General features: G+C 39.3%; 1 protein-coding gene across 2 annotated transcripts in view; it reads left to right on the top strand.

Annotated features, from left to right (window-relative positions):
• Positions 1-19,415, top strand: part of PREX2 (phosphatidylinositol-3,4,5-trisphosphate dependent Rac exchange factor 2) — a 188,536-nt gene that overhangs the window by 42,216 nt on the left and 126,905 nt on the right. For both annotated transcript variants that reach the window (XM_074898856.1, XM_074898855.1), the window contains 5 exons: positions 6,266-6,337; positions 6,412-6,534; positions 8,374-8,478; positions 11,212-11,313; positions 15,777-15,938. In XM_074898856.1, coding sequence (XP_074754957.1) covers positions 6,266-6,337; positions 6,412-6,534; positions 8,374-8,478; positions 11,212-11,313; positions 15,777-15,938 — 564 coding nt within the window. The remainder of the gene's footprint in view (positions 1-6,265; positions 6,338-6,411; positions 6,535-8,373; positions 8,479-11,211; positions 11,314-15,776; positions 15,939-19,415) is intronic.

Raw genomic sequence — 19,415 nt, 5'->3', positions numbered from 1 at the left:
AAGTTAATAAGAAAAAGACAGGAAATGCAGAAAAGGTGATTGAGGTGCAGAACAGCGTGAGGAAAGGTTTTCTTGCTCTTCTCTTGGAAGAAGTTTTCTGATAAGAGAAAAGCTCTAGCAGAAAACAAATAAATATACAAGATGGAGAAAGGATTAAGATTATCCCTGAATGTGGCAGCATGTTCATGAGAAGGTTATGAAGATCCATGTTTCTTCAATGTGATCATTTTTTTGTGTATGTTTACTTCTGAATTCACGTTTACTTCAAGGAAAGAAGCCAGGGATGCTCTTTCAGGCAGACAGATGCCCCTTTGGGTTGGATGAATGGAGAAGGGAATAGTTCGGTGAGTTGTGAAAGAAAATTAACACTAGAATGGAAAGTATTGCAGATGTGGTCCATCTATTCCTCTGTCCTTATAGACAGTAGGATCTGAAGCCAGCTTTGAAAGTGGCTCTCGGTACATGAGGGAAAAATAATATGCCTGACCTTGGCTGATGCTTGCTCTGTTGCTTGTGATTCATCCAGTCCTGCAGGCAAGGAGGAGAAACAGGTGGTGCCTCAGCTGGTGGATTACTGTAGAGAGAAGAAGAGCCTTTTGTTCAGTAGCAGAAGCCAGCCTGAACAGCTACTGCCACTGCTTCTGGCACAGGTTAATGGGAAGAGGAGGGTAAGCACACAGTGCTTGCCACAGCTGCTATTGCTGCTGGAGTCTTCTCTATTGAAATTGGGTTTTAGTGGCAAAATCAAGCAAAAGTGCTTCAATAAAACCGGCATGGTGTTCTTCTGGGACCTGGAATCTGACATGAATTAATTAACAGTGTGCAAAACCTCAGACTGCTGTGCAAAATACTACCTTGATGTCTGTGATTTGGCGAGTCACCTATAATCTGGAGCAGTTTTCTTCCCAAGTATAGGTCTCTGCGATCTCTCTAGGATCATTTGGAGTGTTGTGAAAAGAGAAAAATATTTTCCACCATCCAGATGCCTATAGATACGCTAAGAATGCGAAAACACAAAACTCACAAATATTTCAGCTTTGTGTTTCTAAATTGGTGAAGATAAGCTTATTATTATAGACACATAAAAATCGTAGCGTATCAACATTTTCCTTGTTAGGGGTTTCTTTCAAGATTTTGTCTTTTGACAGTGTGCAAAATAACATTTTGTTCAGTTTTACTGTACAAAACATCTTGCTAGTTTCATTCAGCAGGCTTCAATATGATAGATTGGGCACTTCACTTGAACTGGTTTTCCTAAAGTGAAAATATACAAGAAATGACCTTATTAAAAATATATATGTTTTTGCAGTCTACCTTGGTTTTGTCTATGGCAGTATATATTTAAGGGTAGAAATAATGTTAAAAGAAGTCTGAGGGGAAAAAATAAGTAATTCTATTTTCAAAAGAAGAATAATATTTATTTCTAGACTCACAAAAGTAGGAGAATTGCTTGCAGAAAAATAGTTACTTATATTTTGTGATTCAGGTGCTCTGACGTAATTTCAGGACTTAATTTCTTATCTGTCGAGAAGACGAAAACTCTTTGTGCTCTGGGAATCTTCTGGAGGCAGACTTCTTTGTCTTCCCTGATTTCATTCCAGATGTCAGAGAAGTCATTTGTGCTGTTGGCAGCTTCTTGTGCTATCTGTAGTGGTGGTATTTTTTTGTTGTGTTGTTTTGTTGTTTTTTTTCCCAACAGCACAGAGAGCAACTATGGAGAAAGTCCCCCCGCCAAACAACCTAACAACGCTACTCTTATTTTGATAAGACGAAACGTAAAATCCCCATAACAGGAACTCAGTGTGAGTTCTCTGTGAAACACACTGCCTTGCAAAATGTCAGCAGATCAACAGACAGGAAAACACATTAGTATTTATTTGGCATAATGAACAGATTCTTTTATAATTCTTTGTATTTGGATTTTAAGTATTTATGTTTGAATTTTCAGTCCCTGTTTTTCCTATCGTGGGTTAGAGTGGTGTCAGGCAAAAGGTAAAAGAGTTAGCACGGGGACTAGTACAGAAATTATGTAAAAATGCTTTGCAGATAATAAATACACAGTTATGAAAAAAGGATGTAGTTATCTTCATTGATATTATTAGTATGGAATCTTCTCCAAATGTTCTGTGTAATTCTTTGCAACATTTCTCAAAGGTGAATTACCTTCCTCCTTACTGGAGTGGTACAAAGTACCTGGGTCATAGCTGTGTCCCCAGTAGGACCCAAGTGGAGACAGGGAACCTTAGCCCTGAACTGTTATCTTATATATTTTACATGTAGCTGCTCCCCTATTCCAAAACACTCAGTTGGTACCTCACATTTTGGTCAAACTTCTAAAGGTGTGCCTCTTCACGTTTAGAATTTTATCAGCATTTTTGAGCATTTCTTCTCCAAAGCAGTCATACACTGATCATTTAGATGCCATTTTGTGTTAATGAAGTTTAGGTTTGCAATTTGAATTTCAGACTTTGCAGAGGCAGGGGTTGTAGCAATCTGAATAACTCAAGGGTAATCTTAGAATGACAGTTTTCCATAGACAGTTCTAAAAATTCACAAACAGAGATTATTTATTTTTTAAAATGTAAGTAACAAATGTCCTCTCGTTTATCTTTCCTGTTAATCTGATCTTTTAAATTTAGACTACTCTTTATGGTACCCAGCCAACTTGCTCCTCTGAAATGTTGCACAGAGATCTCTTTTTAACTCTGAATTCAGGAAGTCAGCAAGAGTCTGGCTGAGAGTGCCAGGGGCAACAGATCTCCTTTTGCAGTGCTGCAAGGGTGAATCCCTGTACTATAGCAGTGTAGGAGGAATGAAAATTTGGAAAATTATGTTATGTTTAAACTGTATGGCTTTGCTGTTACTTGAGATGACTAAGAACTGAAGGTAAGTTGAAACCCTGGAATCCACTTGGAAAGCTTTGAGAAAGTTGAGGATCACTAGGTGACAAAGGTCTGGAATCCTGGAGTGCATTGATACACGTGTTGTGCTTGATGTGCTAAGAAACATCTACACTCATGTAGATGAATCTTGAAGTAACCTCAGCAAGACATGCAGTATGCTCCAGGAAACAAAGATGAGTCATGATTTACTGACATGTGTATGTGATAGATGAATTTTTCACTTTAGTGGTTTGGTTTTTTTTGATGACCATGGGAATCACGTATGCCAATTGATTGTTACAGTTGTTTGCTCAGCTCAGGAGCAGGGGCTATTTAGCTGTGTCCTTGCCATTTGTAATGTGGTGCTCAGTAAAGAGTCTGAAGTTTTGAGCAGGAGACTTAAAGTTGTGTTAAAATTTTTAGAAACCACTCAGTGTTATTTTGGAGGAGTTTCTGACTGTTTTGCATGTCTGGTTCTCTAGTGAATCATAAATTGGCTGAGATACCCATTTTGCTTTCCTTTCATTTTTTTACAGGTGTGTTTGTTCTATGGTTAGTAATAGTTTATGTAGTGTATCTTCAAAAGCTTCTATAAACTTTTTTTCTGTTAGCTCAGCAGCTGTCAACTCCTGAGTAATTTCTGGACATCCTTACATATTTTCCTTTTAAGGTCTGTTATTTCTCTACTAGGGTCCTCCTTAAAGCTGTGTCTACAAATGTCCTGCTTTTTCTTTGTTTACTAATTCTTGAAGAACCGTTCTTGGTTGTGCTCAGTTGATGTTCAAATAATTTTGGAGTCTTTTGCATAATCATTTCTCTCTCAGACCTACTGTGTGTCCATATAAGACACATTTATATTTCCATAGTCACAGTGCTGGATTAAAGTTATTTTGCACTCTTAACAAAAACAATTACTTCTCCATCCTCCTGCCTGATGACAGCTGCCTGTTCACTGTAGCAAAGTCCCAGAGCAGAGGTGTTGTGTGTACGGAGTCAGTGGTGTCTCTGCATTCCAGGAAGGGTATTTGCATATGGAAACCTGGGTTTCATCACTGCTTTGCATTACTCACCCCACAGCAGGTGAAGTTGACCAAAGATGGGTCTTGGTGGCAGGTGGATGGAGGCAGACACTTCCATCCCTACCTGCACGCCTCTGAATTCTTTTACACTACTTCTCTAGAAAATGTGAGATTATTCCAATTATTTTGAGATATGTGTGGCTTCATAGTGCTCTCATGTAAGTGCCCTGAAAGATTCTAATGATCACATCCATTGATTTGTGAGATATAGTGATATAATTTTTTTCAGGAAGCAGATCTGCACTGATAGGGACAACAGGTGGTAAATCTTTAGGAAAAATTGTAATCGTGGCTACACTAACCCTGCAGTATGAGTACAGCTCCATAACATATGGGCTTGCACCAAGTTTCTGGAAGGGGCTGAAGTCATCCTAGTCCTCCCTACCTTAATTAGTGACTTGTGTCTGGGTTCTGCAAGAGTTTGGATTTTCCTGGATTCAGTTTCTGATAACCTCTGCAGATGTGGGGTCTGGGACAGTGCTGCTTGGACAGTCTGTTTACTGCAGCTGATGTATGCTCTTCTTGACCTCATGACTCTTGGCTAGTGTCTTGAATCACTCGAGAATAATGTCCCAGCTCCCAGATTGTTCTCAGTTTCGCCTTCAGCCAGATGAGTGTTCACCTTCCTTCACAGTTGCAGGAAATAAAGATCTTCTGGGATAACATGAATGTGGATGAACAGTATGTTTGGTCTATGGGGAAATAATGTGAACAGAGAGAGATTGCACATAGTAAAAATAGACATGAGTTTCAGAGGTAGTTCTTGCGATTATTTTTTTTTTTTTTCCTCTCAGTTCTAAAGTATATTTAATACTGTTGGCTGGTTTAGTGAACACTCAAAAAAATAAATTTAGAGTCAGACAGTTAAACAGGCTTTCTCTATGTGGGACTGGTTGTATACTCTACAGACAATGCATGCAGCAAATTTGCCATAACCCCTGTGGATATTTGTAGTAAGGAAGGATATAAAGGGCTGTCATCCACCAACAGTTAACTGATGCAAATGAATTAATGGCATTTTTTACCATCAATTAAACATTAGAAAGAAAGCACAAATAGTCAGAAAAAAGAGGGGTTTAAAGAAATAGAAAATCTGTATCAGTATAGAGAGTGATGTGAAACATACAGTATGCTGGCAGTATTCCAAACTTAATTCTATTTATGTCCTACATAACTAGATTTGTCCCTTCAGTAATAAAAATGCGTAATGCCAGTTAAATAGTCCTCTTCAGCAGAGAAAGGATCACTGCTTGGGAATGAAAATGTTTAAATCCCAGCAGAGAGAAAAAAGGGGTGCTGTGACTGCTATCCTTCCACACAGGGGTTATTTATTGCCTCTTTTATGGAATTTGCACCATGCCAGAATTTAGATGAGTTCATGTGCAGTGTACAATGCACAGTGGCTTGGAGCTAAATGGTTATGAAAGACATGACATTTGTGCACTTGTGGTGCCAGTTTTTAATGACTAAAGAATATGTGTGTCCGTGTGAAGAATTATCAATGTAAGATTTTAGTCTACAGTGTGTAGATATTTTCAGAACATACCCAAGTCTTTGTAACGGAATGAATTAATAAAAATTAATTATATTCTTTGTACCTGAAATGATATTTATTCTTTTGGAATGACTTACTGCACATCTCTTCTTGTTTCCATTTCTTGAATGTGAAGCGTGATAAAAATTACTCTTTTGGTATTTCATTAGTGGTATTACTAACTTCTCATTTGATTCCCAAGAATGAGGTTCTTGGGGAGGGAAGAGTGAACATTTTCAATAAGCAAAGCTGGATGCAGTTGACTGTTGGTTAAGCCAATTTACTTTATAATAGGTTTGATTATTAACACATCAAAAATCTTACTTGTGGTTACTATGGTAGAAGTTACATTTCCTAATACTATCTCCTGACTAGTTTTAATTTAGAAATGAGCGTCTTATTTCGGCTTGTCTTGTAATCAATTGGTAAAGTGCTAGAGCAAGATTTTGAAAACGACTCATTTTGCTCTTGACTGTAGTATGAGTGCAGGGTGGAAGTGGTACTTCAGAGAATGTTCAGTTTCTGGAGTTCATTAATATTTCACTAACTCTTTTTAACAATATATAGATAAGGTTTTATATCATGTTAGGATAACAGAATTACTAAATGCTTTATAGATGAAACACTTGTTTTAGTTGTGAATAATATTTTGATGTGAGTCTATATTCAAAGCACAAGAAATTTGGGAAACAAATTATAAGCATAAAATGCCAGAAGTTGTTCAAGTCTTCCTGAAATAACTTTTTCCTTATTCGTCTTGTTTCATGCAGGCTTTCCTTCATCGAATGATCCAATGCGCTACAGCCAAAGTGGATAAAAATGTCACAGAAGAGACAGTTAAGGTTAGTCTCCTAATTGTATATTTCTTCTGTTTTGTACCTGATGTTTTATTTATGTATGTTTTATTCCTTTGCAGATGTTGTTTTCAAATATTGAAGATATTCTTGCAGTTCACAAAAACTTCCTGTCCCTGGTGGAGGAGTGCTTACAGCCAGAACCTAACGCGCAACATGAAGTTGGAACCTGCTTTCTTCATTATGTGAGCTTTTATCACAGCCTTACTTCACTTTTTTCCTTGATCAGTTGTCTTTATTAATTACATAGTCATGAGGAAAAAATATGACTAGATTGCATAATGTAGACTACTGTGAGGTCATCTCTTGATTACTGTATTTTCTAAAAAAAGAGAGGGGAGTAGAATGAAGAAAGAACATATGAAGTGGGAAAACATTTGTTGTTTCATCGTTTTTATATTCACCAAATTAACCCAGACTGAGCCCTGCAGTGTGGGCAAGGCTGATGCTTATATGTGAGATGGAGATGCAAGGATCAGGATTGCGTGAAACAGCAAAAGTAATAATGTGCTTTATTTTTATTACCCTTTGATGGTAGGCAAAAACGTGAATATTTAACAAAGAATTGCATGTGCTGGGTAAAATATCTCTGTGGTTCTGGACTGTGAAGATATTTTACTTCTCACAACTGCGGTACCTCCACAAGTATGTTTGTATATCCTGTAGTAATTTGTTTCTTGGAATATTAATTTTTCCTTCTGGAGCAAAACAAGGATGTCCATGTTACAGAGCTCTGCAAAATCAGGACAAGTTAGTTTGCTTTCAGCTGTAGGCCTAACAAAAAGTCTGGGTTTCATTGTTGTCTCTGGTTAGAGTCCCATTTGTTTGCAAAGTCTTTGATATCCATTGTGGGAGGAGAAAATTATTAATGGTTTGTGGGAACATTTTACAGAAGTTGAGTAACAGTTTTTTGACTCTGCCGAAGTATGGATCGTATTTGCAAACAAGCGTTTGCAGACAATATAGGTAATGATGTCAGCAGATAAGTCACTCGTGCATTTTCTTCTTGTTTTTTTTATCCTGTGATTTTGTCATAGTCCAGCTTCTGAAATTTTTCAGCAAAACCTTATGAAGTTCAACAAAGACAAATGTAAAGTCTTGCACCAGGACAATATCGTCCAGGAGTGCAGCACAGACTGGGATCTACACAGCTGGGGAGCAGCTCTGTGGAAAGGGACATGGGGTCCTGGTGTACAACAGCCCTAATATGAGTAAACAGTGTGCTGCTGTGGCAAAGAAAGCCAACAGGATGCTGGGTTACATCAGCAAGGGTGTCACCAACAAAGAAGTCATTATGCCAGTCTACTAAGCACTTGTCAGGCCACACCTGGAATATTGTGTTCAGTTTTGGTCCCTGCTGTACAAAAAAGATGTGGACAGGCTGGAGAGGGTCCAGGCCGCAGAGATCACGGGACTGGGAAGCCTCCCATGTGAGGAAAGGCTGAGAGAATTGGGTTTGTTCAGCTTGAGAAGAGGCTTAGGTGAGACTTATCACCATGTCCCAGTATTTAAAGGGTGGCTACAAAGAAAACTCCCTTTTTAGAAGGAGTCACATGGAAAAGATGAGGGGTAACAGGTACAAGTTAATCCTGGGGAGATTCCCATTGGACACAAGAGAAAAATTTCTCACTGTGAGAACATACAGCCATTGGAATAGTCTCTCCAGGGAAATGGTAAATTCCTCAGTATTGGACACTTCTAAGATTTGGCTGGACAAGGTACTGGGCTATCTTGTCTAGACTGTGCTTTTGCAAAGAAAGGTTGGACCAGAAGATCCTTGAAGTCCCTCCCAACCTGGTATTCTATAATTCTATGACTGAAATTCCCAAGTGACTCTCGCACACCATTCAAAATTCTAATTTGAGGCTGGACCTCAAATAATAATAAATGTAAGAGGAAGAGCTGACCTTCCAAAATGAAGACTGTATTAGCTGTTCAACTTCGAAAAGTGTTCATTGCATGTTTTATTAATTTAAAAATAAATCAAAATGACAAGTGAAGAATTTATTTCTTTGTTTCTACAGAAAGAGAAATTCCGTATCTATGATGAATACTGCAGTAACCACGAGAAGGCACAGAAGGTTCTGCTTGACCTTAACAAAATAAGAACAGTGCGGACGTTTCTTTTGGTAAATAAACTTTGAACTGGTGTTCTAACTTAATATTTTTTGACCAGGCAGCGAAGTGTTAGCACCGTCACCTCCATCATGTAACAACTACAAGTGCACATGCAAGCAGTTAGTTAGCAGGCAGTTTCAACTAGGGGTGGTGTTTTCAGAGAAGGGGTTGCATACATCCTATTTTCACTGCTGCACTTGGATCCCTGCATAATACAGCGTTAGGCAGTGTGCCTTGAACTTGCTGGCCAAGAGATAGGGGTGTAAATCCAGCTGTGTCTGTAGAAAGAAAAAAGAACAGGGTAAGATATATAAGGAGGGATAGGGAAAGAAACTGCAGAAAGGAAGCTGAAGGACTGATCAGAACTTCTGAAGAGAAGGTCCATGTTCTGGTACTGTAGCCACAACTACGCTAGACAGAAAAATGTTTTGTTACGGATCGTAGATTAGCCATCCTGATTTTAGATGCTGACTTAATCTGAGGTCAAAAGAAACAGCTACACAATTAGTTTTGTACTTTATAAGACAAATAAGGAGGGGTTTTAAAATGTTAAGTATGACAGTGATTTTCCCACAGCAAAACCAGTTTCCATGTAAATTCTGAGTTTCCTAATAGTTGACTTTATTTGTTAAAAGAAGGATTCAGTGTGGAATGATTTTTGTGTTTTCCTTTGTGGTGTCCTGTGATAACAAGGTAGGCTTTGAAATGTGGGGCCTACTGTAGTGGAATTTAAATACCTGAGAAGGTGCTCATGGATATGATACCAAATTTCTGAGTGATCAAGTCTTATTATTGCATTTTGGGACTGGAAAGCAAATGACACTATAAGCAAAGCATCACAAATATGGTTAAAAAAAAGATAACTATCACAAGTTTTATTTAATTTTATTAATCATTTATAGCATGCAGTAAGCTTTCACTACTGCTGTTGACAGAGTTCTTGGTAAAGTTGTCCTAGTGCAGCTCACTAATTTTTGAAAGATACTGAATCTGACACCCTAGCTGCATTTACTTACAGCCAAGTTAATGAGCAGTGTGGGAATTTCCTTATAGTAGGGGGCTACTGGGTGACATGAAGTGCCATCTGCCTTTTTGCTAAGAGTCTCTTATTCAGCAGTATTCCATTCATACTTAAAAACGGCTTCTAAGTTGTCCTGTTTTTCCTCAGTGGTTGGCACAATATGCTTCACCTTGCCCCAGACTGAGGAGCTTCACACACATGGTTCTTGTATGGGAGCAGCATGGCCAGACTCAAGAAGAAGGGGTGAATGCTGACTACAGAGACAAAGAGCAAAATACTCTGGAGAAGGATTGCAAAGAGCTTGTTTTGTGAGAAAGGAAGCCAAGTGTGCGGTGTCATGCCCTCCTGAGGGCATGCACAGGGCTTTAACATCTGCTTTGAGTTCCTCATGAATTCAGGACATGTCTGTAGAATAAGTGGCAAGAGTCTAACCTAGAGAACAGAAGATCTGGTTGTGTGATTTGAAAGTACAGTTGAAGCCTCCTAGCCAGACAGAACAGTTCAGGTCATTAGAGATGTGATTATCTATAAATAATAGGGAGCTGAAACCAGACTTTTGAGCCTTTAATTATAGAGACAATCATGCTTGGTCTTTATCAGTGAAGATTTTTTTGTTGGCAGGTTAAGTGAGATCGTTTAGGATAAAGGATCATTTAGGATAAGACAGAAGGTGGTTAACCATGAGTATGGAGCAGAGGCATAAGGGTGGGCTTAGAGATCTCCATAGCAGCACTGGTTACAGTGAGTTGTAATGAGTTGCATGCCGAGTGGAGCGACCACCCAGTTCTGTAGCCTCTGTTCCATCAACAATGTGACTGCATCCAGATCTGTGGCCTGTGTCAACATACCATCTGGCTGTGTTAAACTACTTCTGCTTAGTGTTCTCGGTTTAGACATCTTGCTCTTTGAAGCTGTAGATTATCTCTTTCCATTGCATCACAATTCCTTCTGATCTCCTCATAAAATAGTTTTCATCATTACTTTAGGTCTTTATGTACTTACACTTTAATTCCAGCAATTCCAAATATTTACCATGATGTCCCTTGCGTACTTTGTAACCCCAAACCCTTGTTCTTTTCTTTCCCTCTCAGCTGCTTTTCATGGATGCTTCCATTGAATATTTCATGTATTCTCTGCTTCCATAGTTGGATATCTTGTCAAAACTTACATATTCTTTAGCCCCTGACTAAGGATATTTTATTCATTGCACATCATGTTTAAATATAGAAGCGTATAAACAGAAGACTTTTTTTGGGTGGTGTGTATTGGGATGACGATGTACACTCCTTTCAAACCATCTTTGATGCTACTTAATATTGTGAACACACCTTTTGGAAACAACAGCACCTACAGTCACCCTGAATTATTTTTATTTTTGTTTCTTTAAATATGAAAGCATATTTTTAGCATTTTATTTACTGTCTTTTATTTCTAAACCTGAAAAAAATCCTTCTCTTAATCAGACTGGATGAAGAAGGTACCAGGGGGAGATGCCCGTGTAATACCATTGTGGCTTGCTTGTCACGTATGAGATAGTCAGTGTACCTGCCTGTGCATGTGTTCAAGCCTGTTCTTTTGACAGTCTTGCAAGCCTTCCTCTTTAAATATATGTATATAATTTATATATGGCTTAGCCAGTATTGCTGTGTACATATGCCCTTGTTTTTGTTTCTGATATTTTCTCGAGATTTTTAAATAATTTGTGAAATTGTTCACACTCTAGAATTGCATGCTTCTTGGAGGACGCAAGAACACAGATGTACCGTTGGAGGGATATCTAGTAACGCCGATACAGAGAATATGCAAGTATCCCCTTCTTTTGAAGGTACTGACAAGTTTTTTATTTGGGAGTTTATACTTTCTCTATAAAACTGGTTGCTAAGCATATTTCCAAACTGCAGGAACAATCTCTCTACACAGTGAATAATCTCTTTATTAGATATTGGACCCAGACTGACTCTCATTAAAGCTAGTGGCAAGTCTTCTGACATCATTATTAAAAGAACTGAGGAGTTTGGCTGGGTCAAGATGATTAGCTCTCTTCTGCATCTAGTCGTAAGGTTGCCTCTCCATTGTTGAATGGAAGTGAGCCATTTAAGGGTCTCTAATGAGACTGATTTCAGCTGGGTTTGACCATGCCCTTGCTTAAAATGCTTGAGATAGCAGAGTGCATTAGCGACATGTTTGATTCTCATTTACTATCAACAAACTGTAAATGAAAAGTATTTATGAAAATTATTTGTGAGAAGAACTGCAGAGTAACAGTAAGATGCTGTAGGTGGTTCTATGCACATTTTAATGTTTATTCTTATCTTGCTGTTGCAACTTAAAACTTAAAAATGTTAAATGTGCTATATAAACATTAGGTATTGAAACCTCTGAGTTACTGAATTTTTTTCCATGTTAGGAAATAAAATAATATAATCATCAGGAAAGTAAATATTTAAAACAAATTTTTGCTAAACAAATTAAGGTCCAATATTGTTTATTGTTTCAAACTGTGAGAGAAAAGCCAGATCAGACTGTGCTGTAGAAGCTACTTGACTATTGGACAGTATTTTTCACAATGCATATGAGTTTAGATCTGAAACATTGCCAGTTATCAGGCATATGCATTTCATTGCATTGACGTAAAAAACTACAAGTAAACATGCTTACTTTTAAGTAAACAAGTAGAAAAAAATGTTTTTAAAGCAAGTTAAAGAATATAATAATTGCAGTGGGTTTGAGTCATCCCAGATATCTGTGGCTTTACAGTTCCCTTGGCCTATTTAAAAATTATTTTTATGTTCTGTTTGTTGAATGAAGGATCTACAGACAAAACAGGGGAAGATGACTAATTAATTACTCTATGGAGCAATGAAATGAATATATTATGTTAAATTTAAATACAGGGTGTGGTGGCAGCAGGATGAGGGCTCCAGAAGAATGTACCCATGCCTCAGTCAGGGTGTGTACTGAAGGCTGTCTGTAGTCAGTCCAGCTGTTAATCATAGGATGGTTTTGGTTGGAAGGAACCTTAAAGATCATCTAGTTCCAACTCCCCCTGCCATGGGCAGGAACACCTTCCACTAGGCTAGGTTGCCCAAAGCCCCGTCCAACCTGGCCTTGAACACTTCCAGGGAGGGAGGCAGCCACAGCTTCTCTGGGCAACCTGTTCCAGTGCCTCACCACCCTCACAGTAAAGAATTTCTTCCTTATATCCAGTCTAAATCTACCCTCTCTCAATTTAAAACCATTACCCCTCATCCTATAACTACAGTCCCTGATCAAGAATCTCTCCCTATCTTTCCTGTAGCCCCCTTTAAGTACTGGAAGGCTGCTATAAAGTATCCCCGGAGCTTTGTCTTTTCCAGGCTGAATCTCTCATGGTGGAGTGACGATCCACCCTGGATCTCTCAGTCTGTCCTCATAAGGGAAGGTGTACCAGCCCCTTGATCATCTTTTGACCCTCCTCTGGACTCACTCCAACAGGTCCGTGTCCTTATGTTAGGGGCCTCAGAGCTGGACGCAGCACTCCAGGTGGGGTCTCATGAGAGTGGAGTAGAGGGGGAGAATCACCTCCCTTGACCTGCTGGCCACACTTCTCCTGATGCAGCCCAGGATACAGTTGGGTTTCTTGTCAACCAACACGCTCAAATCCTTCTCTATAGGGCTCCTCTCAGTCTGTTTTCTGCCCAGCGTATATTTGTGCTTGGGGTTGCCCTGACCCACATGCAGGACCTTGCACTTGGCCTTGTTGAACTTCATGAGGTTTGCACAGGCCCACCTCTCAAGTCTATCAAGATCCCTCTGGATGGCTGTACCACACAGCTTGGTGTTGTTGGCAAACTTGCTAAGGGTGCAATCAATCCCTCTGTCCATGTCGCCGACAAAGAGGTTAAACAGCATGGTCCTGGTACTGACCCCTGAGAAACACCGCTTGTCACTTCTTTCCACTTGGACATCGAGCCATTGACTGCAGCTCTCTGAGTGTGACCATCCAGCCAATTCCTTATCCCCTGAGTGGTCCATCTGTCAAATCCATGTCACTACAATTTAGAGACAAGGATGTGGTGTGGGACAGTGTCAGATGCTTTGCACAAGTCCAGGTAGATGATGTAATTTGCTCTTCCCTTATCCACCAATGCTGTAACCCCATTGTAGAAGGCCACCAAAGTCCTTAGGCACAATTTGCCCTTAGTGAAGCCATGTTGACTGTCACCAATCACCTCCTTATTTTCTGTGTGCCCTGTCATATTTTCCGGGAAGATTTGCTCCATGGTCTTGCCAGAAACAGAGGTGAGACTGACTGGCCTGTAGTTCCCTGCATCTTTCTTTCTTCCCTTTTTAAAAATGGGGTTTATGTTTCCCCTTTTCCACTCAGTAGGAACTTTACTGGGCTGCCACAACTTATCAAATATGATGGCTAGTGGCTTAACTGCTTCATCTGCCAGTTCCCTCAGGACCCATGGATGCATCTCATCAGGTCCCATGGACTTGCGCATCTTCAGGTTCCTGAGATGGTCTCCAAGTTGATATCTTACAGTGGGTCTGTCTTCATTCCCCCAGTCCCTGTCCTTTACCTTCTGCATTTTGGGTGGTGTGGCTGGGGCATTGGCTGGTAAAGTCTGAGGCAAAAAAGTCGTTGAGTACCTGAACTTTCTTCATGTCCCAAGTAACTAGGTCTCCTGTTCACTTCCAGAGAGGGCTCACATATTTCCTAGCCTTCCTTTTATCATTGATGTACGTATAGAAGCTTTGCTTGTTGTCCTTGCTGTCCCTGGCCAGATTTAGTTCTATCAGAGCTTTAGCTTTCCTAATCTGATCCCTGGCTGCTCAGACAGTTCTCAGTATTCTTCCCAGGCTACCTGTTGTTACTTCCACCCTCTGGATTGAAGAATTCTTTTTTGTGTTTGAACTTGTCAGGAGCTCCTTGCTCGTTCCTGCAGGCCTCCTGGCATTTTTTCCTGACTTCCTCTTTGTCAGGATGCATCGCTACTGAGCTTGGAAGGGGTGATCCTTGAATACTAATCAGCTTTCTTCAGCCCCGCTTCCCTCCAGGGCTTTATTCCATGCTACTCTGCCAAGCAGATCCTCAAAGAGGCCAAAGTCTGCTCTCCTGAACTCCAGGGTAGTGAGCTTGCTGGGCGCCCTCTCGCTGCACTAAGGAACCTGAACTCCACCATTTTGTGGTCACTGCAGCCAAGGATGTCCTTGAGCTTCACACTCGCCATCAGCCCCTTCTTGTTAAGAACAAGGTCCAGCATAGCACCTATCCTTGTTGGCTCCTCTGTCACTTGGAGAAGGAAGTTACCATCAACACATTCCAGGAACCTCCCAGATTGCTTGTACCCTGCTCTGTTGTCCCTCCAACAGATAATGGGGGTGGTGAAGTCCCCCATGAGGACCAGGGCTTGTGAATGTGAGGCTGCTCCTACCTGTCTATAGAGAGCCTCATCCGCTTGGTCTTCCCGGTCAGGTGGCCTGTAGCAGACCCCCACTATAACGTCTCCTGTCCCTGCCTTCCCTTTAATCGTGACCCATAAACTCTCGGTTGGCTCCTCATCCATCCCCAGGCAGAGCTCCATGCACTCCAGCTGGTCACTGACATAGAGGGTGACACCCCCTCCTCGTCTCCCCTGACTGTCCTTCCTAAAGAGCCTGTGTCCTTCCATTCCAACACTCCAGTCACAGCAGCCATCCCACCATGTCTCCCTCATGGGTAGTTGGTAGTTTGAGATGGGAAATCTCAAATGAATACTGGCAACTCCACTTTTGGTTTTTAGTATGGCTGCATTACCAGTAACCATCTGAAATCAGTGAGTCACCTAAGCTATGTGCTCTGGTGTATTGCACTAGATTAAACAATAGTGTGGAGCTAAAGGAACATTTTTTTTTGCCCTGAGATGCAGGAAGGGCAGGTGTTCATTTTGACATGAGTAAACTAACATTTTTAAGCAGAATTGTTATCCTTGCTGTTGAATGGTTCCATCCTGCTGAATATAAAAAACAAACCCCTGCACTCAGTGGAGCTCAATATGAAGAAACATTGTTGGGGGGAGAAAGTAGCTGAAATGCAAACTTCTTCCTAAGTAGTAATTACTTTTGTTGTTAGTTGTTTATTTCTCTGAGTTTTAGTGTCTTACTAGGACACAATGCTAGAGGGTTTATTACTTTCCTACCTAGTAAAACAGAAGTTTGGCTACTTTTTGATTTTGTGTCCTGGTCGATTTAAGCCTCCTGTAATGTACGTTTAGAGATCAAAGACAGGTTTCTTTTTTGCTTCTTTTTTAAATGTCTAAATAGGAGTTACTGAAGCGGACTCCAAGGAAGCACAGTGACTATGCGGCACTAATGGAAGCCCTCCAGGCCATGAAAGCTGTCTGTTCCAACATAAATGAAGCCAAGAGACAAATGGAAAAATTAGAGTTTTTGGAAGAATGGCAGTCTCATGTTGAAGGATGGGAGGTACTGTCATACGATTTGTTGATTTGTATATTGAGGAGGGAATAACAGTTTTCAACAAGCAAGTATTGCGCTGGTTTTGTGATCCTGAGATATTGTCAACTCTTCAGTTCTGTGAAATTGCAGCTTTTATTTGGGAACTACTCTGTAAATTGAGTGTCATCCATGACAGCACCATTGTAGAAAATAACAGGCTTCCAGGAACCAGGGCAAATGTTTAATGTTTGACTTAGGATATTGATCATTTACATCAACATGTGTGTGTGCACACATCTCTAAATCCTAATTTAACTGCTGCTCTGATTTTACTGTTGTAAATGCTTGCCTAACAGCATTTTGTCTGCTTGAAGAAAATTTTGATTTTTTATTATTGATTAAGCACTGAGTCCATAAGTTTTTGTCACCTTGTAGGTAGTCCCTTAATATTGGCTGAGCAAAACTAACATAAATACGTTCGATAGAGTCTGCGTAAGACTTGTTTGGGTTTTTTTATCGTTTGCAAATGGAAGACCTTCAGTGCCTTAGTTTTGTGAAGAAACCATAGGTGTTTCCAAGTTAGAGTTTTCAGTAGTAACCAGAAGAGCTACCCTTTCCCCTAGATAAGAATAAGATCCAGTAGTTATAGCACTAAAATGTTCCTTTTGTGTTATTTTGAGCACTGTAGTTAGTTTATATGGAAAGATAGATGTAGATAAGACTCTTACCTTCAAATTGTCTTAGGTGTTTTGTATTGAAACATCTGAGCTGCCTGCACTGAGGTGGGAGGGAAATACAAGTGAAGTTCCAGTAAAAGAAATACAAAGCCAGCAATGTAAACATTTTTTTAAAAAGTTGGTTTTGACTGTAATACACAGAGTTTTTTTCAGACACAAATTTCAACACAGAATTAGTTTGATTTTTTTTGAATACTTTGCTTAAATGTGCTATTTCTCTTCATAAGAGAGCTGCTTAAGAACTAGAGGAAGAGATTTTATCCCTTTAAGCTTTGTGGAAGGCTTGCTGGCTGTAAGAGATACCAAGAAAAATGTGGTTTTTGCACATTAATCAGATAAACTGAGACCTGATCTTTCAGCTATGTAGCCAGAAATGGCCTTTGTACAGTGCAGAGAAAAGAAAGAGTTAGGAACACTGATGGGACACTGAATCAGAGAAAGCTTTGATATAGCCCTGTCTGAACTTCTAATTGACAGAGCTCCCCAAGAAGTCTGACAACAAAAAAATAGAATATTGACTAGAAGAGGAGTCAGCTTTTAAGTAGATATTCATAGTAATAGATAAAACAGTGGAAACAAAAGAGAGTTTCTACACAGCTCTGTTCCCTCAGTACATCTCTTGCTTACCACACCCGCTGTTTCTTGAACTTGCTGTGTCTAAGGATGTGCTTTGCTTCTGCAGCAGTGGATTCAGTCTCCCCCTGCCTTCCATAAGGGTTCAGCAGAACAAGCCACTATCTGGAAGAGTATAAAAAATTACACTGAACGAAGAACCCCCTAAATACTGCCTGTGACACTGCAAAATTATTTCCTGTCTGCTCCATGTGAACTCCCCTGATCTGTGGACTTAGGCAAACCTTAGTTTGTTGTTAGTTGAGTAGTGTGGGAAGATTTGAATCATTCTAAATGTGGATTAAGCAACTAATTTTACTTTAATCAAAATTCCTCGTGTTTTTTCAGTGCATTGTGGGATTTGAAATGTGTCACTTCAGGTATTTTTCCTTTTTCTGTGTAGCTGTGTTTTCAAGAACTGCTCTTCCATTTCTGTAATTGGGGTAGGTATAATTTAGAGCAGAGACATCCTCTTATGGTGGAGTTCAGGGCACTGTAACCTTTTGGTACAGGACTGTCACTAAAACACATTACAGAAAAATTCACTGTGCCTCAAGAGAAGGAATTTTAGCAAGTACAAAAGCTATGTTATTGCTGGTGTATATTCAGACGAATTTTTCTGCATTCAGCTGTAATCCTCAATCTCAAAAAAAAAAAAAAAGCCATTAAAGACAAATGACAGAGAGTTTGTACTCATGCCATGTTACTGTTTGTAGGATTTTGAAAAAGAAAGGACCACTTAGATAAAGTAAATCTCTAAATGTTGTAGTTGAGAGGAGGTCTAGTTGACCTAACACTTTCCAAAAGAAGCAAATATCTTAACAGCTGCTTGTTTAGACTAGGTGACAATAAGTTTCTTTTTTTAATTAGCTTGAACTTGCTGTCATCAGCAATAATTTGGAAAGATTACAGTATTTGAACATTAAAATGCATTAGACATGTTTGTTCCATAACTTCATGATAGAAGCAATAGCAAGTTAACTGCTTACATTGCTGAATATTTCATGGCAAGGAAATTTGTTAAATAATCCTTATTGCCTATCACTGACTTCACTCATTTTCAACTTTTCAATTAAGTTTTCTATTGCATTATAGTGATTAAAATTCTTCTACTTGCTTTCAGTACCTGAGTCTTATAGATGTTTTCAAATCCATCTTAATGAACACACTCAAGTATAAAGTTACAGTATTATTAACTCAGTGCATTATTAGTCACATAAGTTGGTTAATAACAGACTGTTCTCAAACCTCTGACCCTGAAAAGGGAATCCACTTTCCTACATTAAGTTTATTCTGAATCCCTAGTAAGACATACAGTTGTAAATATGTTTGTTGTTGGAAGTACATTAATGAGCAAAGGCAACAATAAGAAAGGGTAGCATTATAGACAGAAGCATGTGAAACTGTCGACTTACTCTGTGCTCAGAAGGTATTCTGTGAATCTTAACATAATAATTTCCTTTCAATCTTGGGTGATTTTTACTGGTTCTGTGCCCTGTCCCCTATCCAGTTTAATTTTAGGATTTCACTTGTGCTTGAACTCTGAAATAGTCTTAAAATAGTATGCTTTCAGTGGAGTTATATATATTGTGTTTATTGTAGTTTAGTTGATCAGGTTTGATGTCATCATAGGGCAACCACAGGGTGCCCAATCTGGCAAAATTGCCCTGATCTTAATATGCACCTCCTTTTCAAACATAATACATGGTTAGTCCTTGAAATGGTAAGAATTCCAGAGCATGTATAAGAGCTAACAGTATTCTGAATGATTCCCAACAACAACTACAGAAAAATCTCTGAATGCAATGTATGAGAGTGGATTTAATTAAATAAACATCTGGTTTTCTGCATTGCCTAAAAATAAAGAGGCAAACTTGTTGGAGATTTCCTTCCAGAAGGAAATGCTTAGCACATTGCTTGGCCCCAACTAGAAGGAAAGGGAAAAAAATGAGAACTATTTTTAGAATCTGATCAAAGCATGACTTGAATTCCTATACATAAGTGTCATAAAATGAAGCTTGTGTTTATTATGATAAAAATACAGATTCATGGAAAAATGGAACATCTGTCTCAAGAAAGAAAATTTTGAGTATAATGACTTTCTCACTTAATTTCCTAAGTGGTTAAATTTATTGGCCTGTATTCAGAACTTGTG

Source organism: Athene noctua, chromosome 2, assembly GCF_965140245.1.
Source record: "Athene noctua chromosome 2, bAthNoc1.hap1.1, whole genome shotgun sequence".
NCBI classification, from domain to species: domain Eukaryota; kingdom Metazoa; phylum Chordata; class Aves; order Strigiformes; family Strigidae; genus Athene; species Athene noctua.
The sequence above is the reverse complement of the archived record's forward strand: the minus strand, read 5'-3'. Positions and strand labels throughout refer to the sequence as shown.